The sequence below is a fragment of the Mus caroli genome, unplaced genomic scaffold (genome assembly GCF_978045245.1).
Source record: "Mus caroli unplaced genomic scaffold, Mus_caroli_1 scaffold_3, whole genome shotgun sequence".
Classification (NCBI taxonomy): Eukaryota; Metazoa; Chordata; class Mammalia; order Rodentia; family Muridae; genus Mus; species Mus caroli.
Genome location: NW_028227258.1, coordinates 55,601,023 through 55,614,769, shown reverse-complemented (window position 1 = coordinate 55,614,769; position 13,747 = coordinate 55,601,023). Strand labels below are relative to the sequence as shown.

General features: G+C 39.6%; 1 protein-coding gene across 3 annotated transcripts in view; it reads left to right on the top strand.

Annotated features, from left to right (window-relative positions):
• St7l (suppression of tumorigenicity 7 like) overlaps positions 1 to 13,747 on the top strand; it is an 84,161-nt gene that overhangs the window by 59,820 nt on the left and 10,594 nt on the right. Inside the window, exon 12 of one of the 3 annotated variants that reach the window (XM_085835594.1) lies at positions 289 to 513. The exons of the other annotated variants lie outside the window; for them this stretch is intronic. Coding sequence (XP_085691720.1) covers positions 289 to 375 — 87 coding nt within the window. The 3' untranslated portion in view covers positions 376 to 513. Of the gene's footprint in view, positions 1 to 288; positions 514 to 13,747 lie in introns of those variants that run through there. 3 annotated transcript variants of the gene reach the window in all.

Here is a 13,747-nt window from a genome sequence, read left to right as displayed (position 1 = left end):
AGCGAAGACAGTAACTCTGAAGCTAAATGCAGCTGTTGCTTGACTGCATTTGTTGAAAGTCACTGACCTGCATGTCGAAGATATGTGTATTTTAAATTATAGTTTAATGAAGCAGAAAGAATCAGACTCATGATGAAAAGCATTGTAAAAGTTCCATGCCTTCTTAAAAATGCAATAATATATTATATAGTTAGTGTGGTATTTTAGTGTCAATCTCTAGTACTGATTACTGTGGTCAGGATCTCTATTTGTGCTGGCTAGTGCATATGTCTTCTTGATACACACTAGGACCATCTTGGAAGAAGGAATCTTAATCGAGAAAATGCCAGTTGTCTTGGAGGCAAGTCTGTAGGGAGTTTCGTGGTTGATAATTGATGTGGGAGAGCCAACTTCAGTGTGAGCCGTGCTGCTTCTGGGCAGGTGGTCCTGGATGGAATAAGAAAGAAGACTGAGCAAATTATGAGGAGCAAACCAGGGACAGCACTCCTCTGTGGCTTGAGCTTCATTCCTGCACTATTTTCAGTTCCTGCTTTGATTTCCTTCAGTGATTGACTGTTACCTGGATAGATAAGAGGAAATAAAACCCTTTGCTCCACCAGTTGCTTTTATTCATGGTCTATCATAACAGTATAAACCTAACTAAGGCACTACTCTGCTTCGGGTTCATTATCTCATTTTGTTTGCTCTGTTCCTTCATGTACTCTTTCCACATGACTATTATTCTTTTTTTTTTTCTTCTTACTCTTTTCTTTTCTTTTCTTTTCTTTTCTTTTCTTTTCTTTTCTTTTCTTTTCTTTTCTTTTCTTTTCTTTTTTCCTTCCCTTCCCTTCCCTTCCCTTCCCTTCCCTTCCCTTCCCTTCCCTTCCCTTCCCTTCCCTTCCCTTCCCTTCCCTTTCCTCTCTTTTCTTTCTTTTTTTTTTCCTTTTTTTTTAATTAGGTATTTTCCTCAATTACATTTCCAATGCTATCCAAAAAGTCCCCAATACACTCCCCCCCCCCAGTCCCCCACCCACCCACCCCCACCCCTTGGCCCTGGCATTCCCTTGTACTGGGGCATATAAAGTTGGCAAGTCCAATGGGCCTCTCTTTCCAGTGATGGCCAACTAGGCCATCTTTTGATACAAATGCAGCTAGAGTCAAGAGCTCTGGGGTACTGGTTAGTTCATAATAATGTTCCACCTATGGGGTTGCAGTTCCCTTTAGCTCCTTGGGTACTTTCTCTACCTCCTCCATTGGGGGCCCTGTGATCCATCCAATAGCTGACTGTGAGCATCCACTTCTGTGTTTGCTAGGCCCCGGCATTGTCTCACAAGAGACAGCTATATCTGGGTCCTTTCAGCAAAATCTTGCTAGTGTATGCAATGGTGTCAGCGTTTGGAAGCTGATTAAGGGATGGATCCCTGGATATGGCAGTCTTTAAATCCTTTCTTCACAGCTCCAAACATGACTATTATTCTGTGCTTACACTTTACCATGTAAGAGCTTGGGGATTGCTTGCAATAAGGGACAAAGTAAACATAGTAATGAGAGAGTTAGCAGTTAACCAGTTTCAACTAGTTAACACTCTGAGGACAATTTATTTGTGTGCTACTGGAGAAGCCCGTGGGGTTAGAGAGAAGTAGAACATTTGAGAAGGTAGGAATGATGGTGTCAAGGCAGGAGGATCTTGAATTAGAGGCTTGTCTGAGCTGTAAATGGACACCCTGTCCCAAAGCAATATATGGCTGAGGGTATACCTCAGTCATTCGAGTGCCTAGCAGGAATATACTCTTAGGAAAAACTGTGCCTGTGACAGCCCATGCCTGCAATCCTGGTGATTGCCTTGATGAATCAGACCTTTCTTTATTAAACTATAATTTGAAATGCACTGATCACCAATTGAAAGGTCATCCATAGCAACATAGCAAGTTTGAGCGGCCAGTCTGGGATAAAACCTCATCTCAAAAAGCAAATAAATAATAACAATAAAACAAATATAAAATCTTTAATACATTTCTGTGTTCTGGGCACACATCTAAGAATATGACATCTACAGCTTTTAAAAGTTATGTTCCCATATAGCTGTTTTTTTAGAATTATCTTTCCAAGAAAGCAGACCACATCTGAAATTTTCTGTAAGTACAAGAGAAGTTTTAAAAATATATATTTATACATAGAAAGTAAATCCTTTCTGAGTCTGGCATGGTGGTGTATTCCTGTAATCTCAGCACACAGAAGGCAGAGGCAACTGGTTATCTGTTACTTCTAGACAGTCAGAGCTACATGGTAAGACTCAATCTCAAAAAAGTCAAAAACAAAAGAACAAAGTAAAATCCTTGGTGGTTGATCAGAAATTGAATCCTGTATGATGCTCTGAGTTTCATGCAATGAGAAGGTTATACCTCTTTAGTTTGTATTTTGTTGGCTAAATATATATTAGCAGCATATATAAAACAAACAAGGCAAAGAAGCATGGAGTTGAGATTCTGGGAAGTGGTGTTGAATTCTGCTGTCCAAATTTACAGCACAGTGAGATGGTTGCCTTTCCCTTATAGTGCCGTGTGGCCTAAGTGGGAGCGGCAGGCTATGGAATCTTATCGTTGGCACTGTAGGGTGATGTAGAAAGGAATTTTCCAAGTTTGCTCCAGCATGCCCTCCATAGCCTCCCTTCCCCTTCTCTACTCCCAAGAATGGTAAGTATTATGTCTTGTTTGTTTGTTTTTAATACACACAGCAGCTCTGTTTACCTTCTCTCTGGGAATTGGGCTCAGTCTCCTCAGCGCACGCTCACAGACTGCACCCAGCCTGCCTGTCTGATCTCACAGACTGCACCCAGCCTGCCTGTCTGATCTTATAGAATGTGCACTGAGAACACTTAATTGCAGAGATAAATTGGTTCTTTGTGTGCATGACTGATCAAGAGCCAAGCACCTTAATTTTAGATGTCTTCAGAGAGATTTTTCTTTAACCTCTGCCTTTAAGAGGAAGATTATAAAGCATTATCATTACTTCAGGTCAGAATTATATTGCTTTTGGTCAAAAGCTGTTGTAAGATTTACAAACTAATAGAAAAGAGTAATCTAAGGATAAATTATAAAGATCAAAGCAGTTAAAAATTAAAGTGAATTTTAGTGTAATGGTTTTAGACTTTTAAAGAAACCATCCATGCAGAAAGGCCCTGGGTTCGATCCCCAAGCACTGAAAAGAGGGGGAGAGGGACAGAGAGCAAGCGCCTGACCATGCGTCATCATGCCTGTAATTATAGCTTTCAGAGTGGCTGTAACTTTGATATGTGTAGTGAAAAGTAAGGAACTAGAGATCTATAGAAACTAGATTGGTGTCAGGCATTTCTCTCATTCCCTACACGACAGCCGGGTTATTCTGAGGTCATACAGGAAAGCCACACCCACATACTGGATGTTGGCTTTGGCTCCTGTCCAGCTATATTTTATTTGTTGATAATTCCCAAATCGATATCTTTTAATGCTGTTTTGCTTCTCATTTTCAGACTTGAATTTTTCATCCTATAGAAGTATTTCAGATATTAGGTTTCAAACTAAACTTTTAAAATGTATTTTAAAGTATTTTTTTCTTCTTATTTCTTCATTTTGATTTATGGCTTCATTATCCCTTTCATTCATTCTTTCTCTTTTGTGATGATAATGATGATGGTGGATATACAGTATGTACCTATACTAGGCTAGCTTTAAACTCACAACAGTGTCCTAACCTCAGCCTCCTCAGAGTGTATAGAATGCCCCCATGCCTGGTTTCCCTACATTAACTTTTCCCTCTGTCCTTTCTGAAGGACTAGCATAGTATAACCTTTAAAAAATCTTCAGATCTAGGCTCTCACCAGCTAGTGTGCACTTTACTTCTGCTTTTAAAAAGCTCTCGGGAGGCAGGGGCAAGCAGATCTCTGAGTTCCAGGCCAGCCTGGTATACAAAGTGAATTCCAGGACTGCCAGGACTATACAGAGAAACCTTGTCTTGAAAAAAAGAAGGAAAAAGAAGAAAGAAAGAAAGAAAGAAAGAAAGAAAGAAAGAAAGAAAGAAAGAAAGGAAGGAAGAAAGGAAGAAAGAAAAGAAGAAAGGAAGCTAGTTAGCTATTACTGAAGCAAAGGTTGTTTTTTTTTTTTAATGTCAAGTATTTCAGAAGTTTCTAAAATAAAAACAAAAAGTTCATTATTTAGCTAACTTTACTTTTCTGGAATTAACCATTATTTCTGCTTATTGTATATTATCAGACATTTATATTCCTATCCTCTCCCCACCCCATCTCCACTCCCGACACAGGATCTCACTATGTAGTTTAAGCTGGCCTTGAATATGCTAAAGAGTCTAAGGTTAGCCCTAGACTCATGGATTTCCTGCCCCAGCTTCCCAAAGGCAGTGAGTGTATTTCACACAATTGCCCAGGATTTTCTTTGAATTTCTAAACTTAGAGAAGTAATCTAAAACATCACCATTTCTTTCTTTTCTAAAAAATTATTTATTTATCTTATGTATATGAGTACACTGCCCCTGTCTTCAGACACACAGGAAGAGGGCATCAGATCCCATTACAGATGGTTGTGAGACACCATGTGGTTGCTGGGAATTAAACTCAGGACTTCTGGAAGAGCAGTCAGTGCTCTCAACTGCTGAGCCATCTCTCCCGCCCAGTTATCACCATTTCTTGTGTGGGTGGCTAGTCAGATTCCCCACTGATCATCTTGCTATTAGCCCTTCTTTACCGTATTGCCAGTTTTCTACCCAACTAGCAAATCTCACTTTACTTTAAGACTTGTGTGCATTCCCTGTTGTTCATGGGGTGAGAACCGACCCTTTAGTATTACAGTGATGGAGGCTCTTCACAGTTTGATTCCAGTATCCAGCCTCCCTACCACCTGCTTTGATTCTTATCCCATGTCCTGCTCCTGGAGGGCTGTGTCTTACATCTCCCTACCATTGCACATATATTCAGTGTCTCCTCCATCTGCCATTCTCTAAGCTCTCAGCCACACACTATCTTATTTTTAAAGGAGTCTTTATTAGTTTGCTAAGCTGAAGCCTGTGTTGTGGTTTAAATGTGAAATAATCTCCACAGGCCTGTGTATTTAAATGTGAGCACTTGGTCCCAGCTGGGGGTACTGTATTGGGAGGTTACTGAGCATTTTGGACATGGGGTCTTGATGGCAATATAGGACTTGAGGGTTCTAGGCTGGCTTTGTCTTCAGCTCAAGCTCCCTCCTTCTGTTCTGAGATGTAGCAAGCCATATCTCAATCTCTTGCTTCAACTGGACCAGCCATATCAGCCACTCTGCCTTCCCTACAGTAATAGATTATAGACGTCATACTGAGAGTCAAAAGTATACCCCCTCCATTAAACTGCTTCTTTCAAGTATTTGGTCATGGTGATATGAACTAATAAAGAAAATTGAAGATGCCAGCAATGAATTGTTGCTGTGGTAACCCTGAGCACGTGCTTACAGTTGGTCTGTAGAAAGAATGTGGAAAGCTGGAGCTGTGGACTAGAGATGTTTTACAATGCCGTGAGTGGAGCTTAGTGGCCCGTTCTGGTAGGAGCTCTGAAGATTAGAGTATCTGGACATGCAGACAAGAAAGGCTACATACACTCATGAACTCTCAGCGGGGAATAAGGACTATTGAAACTAAAAGACTAGTCATGTTACATTTCTGGCAATATATCTGCCTACCATCTGCCCATGTCCTGAAATTTTGAGTGAGACTGAGTTAAGTAATAGACTAAGGCTGACAAAATGGCTCACTGGGTAAAAACACTAGGTGTCAGATATGATGACCTGAATTTAATCCCCAGAACACACATGGTAGAAAGAGAACTAATTTCTACAAATTATCCTCTGACTTCCACTCAAGTGCTTGCACACACGCACCGCGCGCGCACGAGCGCGCGCACACACATACATAAACACATACAAATAAAAATAACAAATGTTTTTTTAAGTACTGGACTAATTTGTTTGATGGAGGACATTTTAAGACAGCATTAACAGTTAGGCTGTAACATACTGCTTCTTCCAGAGTCACAGTGAAGAAAGCAGAGAGTAGAACAGAAAAGTATGAAAAACTATGCATTTTGGGTAGGAAAGGAGCTTGAACTTAAAGTTGCAGACAAGACCTTAAAGTTAGGATAAAGTGTCCACTGTAATTGTTAAAGAAATTAGCACCTTAAAAAAAGGCTTTACATTTTGTATTGGGCAAGACCCTACACATTAATGTGTCTAGGGTGTGGACTGGAGATGAGACAGGGTTTCTCTTTGTAGCTCTGGCTGTTCTGGAACTCACTCTGTAGACCAGGCTGGACCTCAAACTCAGAGATCTCGCCTCTTCTGCCTCAAGTGCTAGGATTAAAAGCATGCACCACCACCACCTGGTAACTGGAGACCATTTTGGAAAATAAGAAGGAAGAGTTCCTGAAAAGACAGAGACTTCAGTGTGCTGTGCTGAAAACAGCTGCCTAGGGAAATGTTTCCCCTGGTTCAGCCACACAGATGTGCTGAGGCCTCTGTGGCCATGGTCTAACAGGTTTGACTCCAGGCTGCCTCTCACACTGGCAACAAAACTTGGCATCGTCCCTGTGTTGCTGCTTTTGCAGGCATGCAGGACACAAGAGTGAAGTATGTAACAGGGTTCCAGAGAACCTCCAAAGTTAGGCAATATGGAACAGGGTCAGATCCATAGAGAAGCCCTCAGAACTCAGTGTGTGATGCTGTGGAAGTGAAGTGTAGGTTGCAGAAACATGAGATATCTATCAAAGAATGCTGCAGCACTGGGTGGATTGACCAGGAGACTGGCCACGTGTGCTGCAAATAGTAGGCATGTAGCAGTGTCCACACAAGTGTGTTGGAATTCAGACGATGCTACAATGAACTGTAGGCACTGGAAATGGTACTAACATATTTTGTACTTACTATGGGGTGTCAGTCCTGCTTTCATCTGGTTTTTCTTTGTTATCCTCCTATCCTGAATAAGACTGTTTCATCTGTGCCATTGTTTATTGGAAGTCTGTAAATTGTTTTTGTTTTTTTATAGCCTCATATTTAAAACATAGTCTTGAGTCTTAAAGCAGATTTGGGGCTTTTGAATAGTGTTAGACTTACAAGACTATGGAGACTTTTGAAATTGGAATGAATGTAGTTTTCATTATGAGATGGCCATGAGCCTGTAGGGGCCAAGGGAGGAATGCTATGTTAGATTGTGAAATAACCTCCTCCCAGGCTTATATGCTTGAACATTTGTTCCCTTGCTAGTGACACTATTTGGGAAGTTACGGAACCTTCTGAACATGAGATGAGGCCTAACTGGCAGACATGGTGTGTCTGGCTGGAACCCTCTTCTTCCCAGCCCTTCAATGGAGCAAACCACATCATCATGTCTCCCGTTATGGACCCTGATGGTTCAGCCATAACGTCCTCTCTTCCATGGTGGACTGTATCCCCAAATCATGAGCCGCAGTAAACCTCTGCTCCCTTAGGCTGCTTCTGTCAGGGTTTTGGTCAGAGTAGCATAAACTAATGAATAGAATATGGCGCTCCTTTAGCACCCTAGTCATATTTTGGCAGAGGGGCCTGTTTTTAATGCTTCTATTCCCTGTTGGTAAGAAGAGGTCCTCTTGGGGATTAGAGAGAAGGATCAGCAGCTAAGAGCACTTGTTGCTCTTGCAGAAGACCTGCTGTGGTTCCCACATGTATATGGCGACTCACAACCATCCATAACTTTAGTTTCAGAGATCTTTCTTCTGCCCTCTGAAGGTACCAATTATGTTTGTGGTACACAGATATACATGCAGACAAAACACACACAAAACAAATAAATATTAAGGAAAAAAAACAGCTCTCATACACTGCAGAAAACTATCTTAAAAATAAAATAGCCTTTTGTCTTAGCCTTTATCTCATGTCAGTGCTCTACCTAGTATATAGCACTTAATAAATATTGGTAAATAGATTATGTTATGTTTTAAAAATTTAGACATCAGTCTGGGTGGTGGTGCACAACTTTAGGCCCAGCACTCAGGAGGCAGAGTCAGGCAGAACTCTGAATAAGAGAACAGCCAGGGCTACACCAAGAAACTGTCTTGAAAACCAAAAACAATACATACGGGGGGTGGGATGTGTGTGTGTGTATATATATATATATATATATATATATATATATATATATATATATACACACACATATTATATTAACATTAACATTTTAAGCCATTTCCTTAAATTTTTACAAGCTTTAGTTAATAATATATTTTAACTTTAAGGCCATTAGTATAATTTTAGTATGATGTTATTTCTTCACATATTATTAAATTGTTCAATTTTAATGCATAATTACATATTAATTAAGATGTTGGTTCTGTATAGAGGGCAGAGAGAGAGATATGTAAGATTCTTGTATGAAGCAGGGTGATGGTGATACATACATGGAGACAGGAGCAGATCTCTGAGTTTGAGGCCAACCTGGTGTACATCTAAGACAATCGGGGCTGCACAGAGAAACCCTGTCTCAGAAAGGGGTGGGGGGTGTTACTCTATGAATTAAGAAGTAAGTTGCACAACAGTTTGATCCAACAGATAGTATAGTAAGTACATACAGGAACTGGGAGCACAGCTCACTTACCATGTGCTTATTAACATGTGCACGGTCCTGTGTTTGGTCTCCAGCATCACAATGAAACATGTTCTATGCATGAAAAAGAATCTAGGTGGAGAAATAATTACCTTTATATTTTCTTTTATTCTTCAAACATGAAACTTTTTTTTATTACATAGCTCTGTTAATATCTGTGGTTTTATATATAACGTGTACTTTTCTAAGCAGAAAGAGACTGAAATAAAACCATCTTTCAGTTTTTTACCTTATTCTCCTTATAAAAGTAAAGTCTAGGTAGCAGAGTGGCGTGTGCTTTCTTTCTTTCTTTCTTTCTTTCTTTCTTTCTTTCTTTCTTTCTTTCTTTCTTTCTTTCTTTCTGGTTGTTTGTTTTGGTTTTGTTTCTCTGGAGTTAGAAAATACCTTTGACAGGGCTGAGGTGATAATTCATTGGGTCAAGTGCTACCTGCACAACCACAGAGACCTGAGTTCTTCTCCCCAGCACCCATGTTAAAGCCAACTGTGGTGGCTTATGTCTGTAACTCCAGCCTGGCAGGGGATGGGGGTTGTCACGTGTAACAGAGACAGACAGGTCTAAGGGGCTCCCTGGCCAGACAATCTAGCCAGAACAGTGAGCTCCAGGTTCAGTGAAAGACCCTGTCTCAAAAAATTAAGTTGATGAGGCCAGTGAGGTGGTCTTGCAGGTAAAAGTGCTTGCTGACGGTGCAAGCTTGACAACCCCAGAGCCCATGGAAAGGTGAAAGGAGAAAACTAACTCCACAAGTCGCTCTCTGACCTCCAGGCATGCATGTGTGCATGTGCACACACAGACTGCTGCTGCTGCCACCACTTAATTATAATAGTAGCTTCAACAATAAATAGCAATTTTGCAAATAGGGAGTGATAGAAGACGCCTAGTATTGGTCTCTAGCCTCCACAGTCCCACACATGTGCACACACACACATGCTCAAACACACATATACAAAATGTCTCTGAGTAAAAACTGAGTTTGAAAATATTTTGTTGTATATATCAGATCACATCAGTTCATTTCAGTTTTAGGTAGTAGAATGTGCTGGATACTGTGGGAAAATAGGAAAAATAGAGTTTCTCTTGTGCGTTAACTTACAGCCTACACTGCATAGCAGAAATTCCTGAACAGCCATTTCTGGAGAGCATAAAATAAGTATTGTAATAGTGTTACATCTTATTTAAGTACATGTTTGCAAGGCCTGGCACACGTTGAGGACATGATCTACATTGTGATGTCTGCCAGGCCCATTAAGTACATTAAAAACAAGATTTATTGATTTTTATTTTATGAGTGTTTTTCCTGTATGGAAATATGTGCATCATATGCAGTCCTGATATCCACAAAGACTAAAGAAACCTTGTATTATCAGGAAGTGAAGTTACAGATGGTTGTGAACTACCATGTGGGTGCTGGGACTCAAACCCTAGGCCTTTGAAAAAGCAGTAACTGCTTTCACACCTGGGCTAACTCTCTAGCACCAGGTACTTTTTTTTTTTTTTTCTTTATATTTTAAGAGCCAAATTTAATTTGGTAGAAACTGAAAAAAATGTTTTGCTTTAAAGTCAAATTGGAAAGGATATTTGGGCCGAGGATTTAGCTCAGCGGTAAGAGTTATTCTGCAACATGCACACACACATGTGCTCTGGGAAAAGTAAAAAGGATTAAAGGATTTTTGCTGGTGGGTATAACATGATAATAAAACATGACCAAAAGGAAAGGTTCAGTGTATCACTTTAATTCTTTGCTTGTTTGGTGACACTGGTTAATGATTCTATGGCTTTGTGTGTGGTAGGCAAGCACCACTGAGCTAAATCCCCAGTCAAGGGAAATTTTTATGAATAATTAACTTGAGCCAATATTGACCCCCCCCAAATCAAACCAAAATACAAATCAACTTTTAAAATATAAATTTCTGAATTATAATTTTCTATTAAGTGTGTCATATTTATTTATGTACTATGCATTGACACTGAGAATAGTTGACAGTGAAAATATAGGTGTATAGTTGCTGTTCAAAAAGTGTTTCCTGGACATATTGAATTGATATAATATTAACCAAACATCTTTGTCTACATATACTCACACTAAATACCTAATGTTGTAAACTTTGTTTAAAGCTTTCACATTCTAAATGAAAAGAGAACTGATTTAAGAATTAAACAGTTCTCCTCTGGAGCTGTGACCTAGCCTTCCGATGCCGTCCCCCGTGATTCCACTGTCTGTGCTTCCTACTGAAGAAGCTCTTAGTGCGCTCGTCAGGAGCATAAGGAGCCGTGTCAGAGGTCAGCCAGTGGGAGTCCATTTTCCCACAGCTGCCTGGTGTGAGTGATCTTTTACTGTGTTTCAAAAAAAAATGGGCCAGGATTAGAGAGGATTAGAAAGAATATTACCCTTCTGAATACAGGCCCAGGGCACTGCGGAGAGAACCCAGCCAGGCAGCAAATGGGCTTTCCCTGACCAGGACACAACCTCTGCCGCATTCCTTTTAAGAAACTGAATGGGAAACGTTAAGTCCCCAAACTGGATTAGTAAATAATCTCATAGTTTGTGACATCTGCTAAAATACATTGATGAGCAGACTGCATTCTTACACCTGAGGAGCCAGAAGCATCAAGAGTCGGAGTAATTAAAGGTGGGCAGGAAGCTCAGTAATTCCTGGAGAAGTGCACTTCATAAACGAAGAAAATATCAGTCTAGATGCATTAGTGCAACAAGGATGTAATATCCATTACTTAAGGCTTAAGATTGGAAATCCTTACAACTTTTTTTAAGAGTCTTTCTAGATCTTATTGCTTATAAGAAAGCTTAAAAATTACAACTTCAACTCTCTATGTTCTTTATAACTTATACACCTTACAATGTGTGAATAAATCTTTTGAGGCACCCTCTTTACACTTTACATTATATCTATATCTATATCTCTCTCTATATATGTATATATAGAGAGAGATATGTAGAATTTGGACTTTGTAATATATCATTTAGTAGCAAATTGCTTATTAGTTCCAAGCCTGTTGGAAAGGAAGGGCATAGACTTCAGTCTTAGAAGGAAATTTAGCTAACTAAATGCTTATGTTTTTTTTTTTAAAGTCTTCCACTTGATATTAGATCTGATGCACCAGAGGCTACTTTATTTCTTTCTTAATGAAAGTCATGAACTTGGTTAATGTAATAACTATGGCTATATTGATTTTAGCATCTGCTTTTGTGTTTCTGGTTTTTGACATGCTGAAGATTAAGCTCAGAGCCTTGAATATGCCAAGCAAGCTCTTCACCACTGAGCTGAACCCAAGCCCCACACTTTTGTTATATATTATAAAATTAGAATGTTTCCTTCAAGAGTTTATGATAAGCTGAGCATGGTGGTGCGTATCTATAATCCTAGCCCTTTAGAGGCTGAAACAGAAGGTTTACAAGTTTGAAGCTAACCTGGGCTACATAGTAAGACACCATCTATGAATGGATGAGTGGATGGATGGAATGAGATAAAATTTGCTTCCATATGTGAAAAAGAATTTATAGTGGGCCCTTCACCCGTGTCTTACATATGTGATGCTGTGTGCTGTCTGGTACAATACCTGTGGTTTAAATGTCTCCTATTCCCACAGCTGCTCACCCCCAGCAACGTGATTATCCATATCCTGATCATCTTTAAATATCAACTCCATCAATGTATAGTTATTGTATATCTCAACATTACTACATCAAAGTGTTTACCCAAGTGAAATAGACACATGTACATCAAAGCTTTTATATAAATATTTAGCATTATCATTTGCTTTTGTTTCTTGCTTGCTTTTTCTGATATGTGTTTTCTTTTTGAGACACATTCTCATATATGCCACTTGGCCTTGAACTCATAGTGTAGTCAAGGATAAACTTGGACTCTAATCCTTTGGCCTCCACCTCCTGAATATTAGGATTACAGGTCCACACCATCGTATTTAGTGTTTGCTAGATATGAAACCTAAGGCTTCATGCATGCTAGATAAGCACTCTACCAACTGATTTACGTACCCAGGCCAGTATTGTTTGTTTGTTTGTTTCTTTCTTTCTTTCTTTTTTAGTTTCCTATGTTCTGTCTTTATTTTTATTTAATATACAGGTAAACTCATTGATATCTATTAGGATATTATTATTTTTTTCTTGAAAATAAAATTTTATTAGTCATAAATCATTAGTAAATAGTACTGTAAGTAATAATAGCTATAAAAATTTTGCCTTCAAGCTACAATGTAAGTTTTTCTTGATTTAAAGCATTTGTTACAGTACTCTAATTCTTTTTTTCATTTTTTATTATTAGATATTTTCTTTATTTGCATTTCAGATTTTATCTCGTTTTCTCATTTCCCCTCCGAAGCCCCCCCCCCATCCCATCCTGCCTCCTTCTGCTCACTAACCCACCCACTCCTGATTCCTTGTCCTGGCATTCCCCTACATTGGGGCATCGAGCCTTCAAAAGACCAAGAGCCTCTCTCATTGATGTCCCACAAGGCCATCCTCTGCTACATATGTGTCTGGAACCTTAAGTCCCTTCATATGTACTCTTTGGTTGGTGGTTTAGTCCCTGGGAGCTCTGAGGGGCAGGGGTACTGGTTGGTTCATATTGTTGTTCCAATCCCAGAAGTGGAAAGGATGCATGTGTAACAGCCAATGACTATATAAGAAGCATGGTGTATTTATGACGGAATGTTACTTTACTCTAAAGTTGTGCTGTGACCTACGTGAACCTCAAAACTGCTAAATGAAAGAAACCAGTCACAAGTTTCCACATATCATATTATATATTATCATAACAATATTAGGATAATATATTTTTCCAACTGTATAAAATGGAAGCGGCAGTTAGGGGGACAGAAATTAGGTTAATGTTTGGCTCAAAATATGGGAGTGAGAATAATCTCAGAGGTTCAGTGTCCCCCAGAGGTAAATGAGAGCGTATTAAGTTGACTATGGTGATGGATGCCCATGGTTTGTTTTGGTTTTTTTGTTTTTTGGTTTTTTTGAGACAGGGTTTCTCTGTGTAGCCCTGGCTGTCCTGGAACTCACTTTGTAGACCAGGCTGGCCTCGAACTCAGAAATCTGCCTGTCTCTGCCTCCCGAGTGCTGGGATTAAAGGCGTC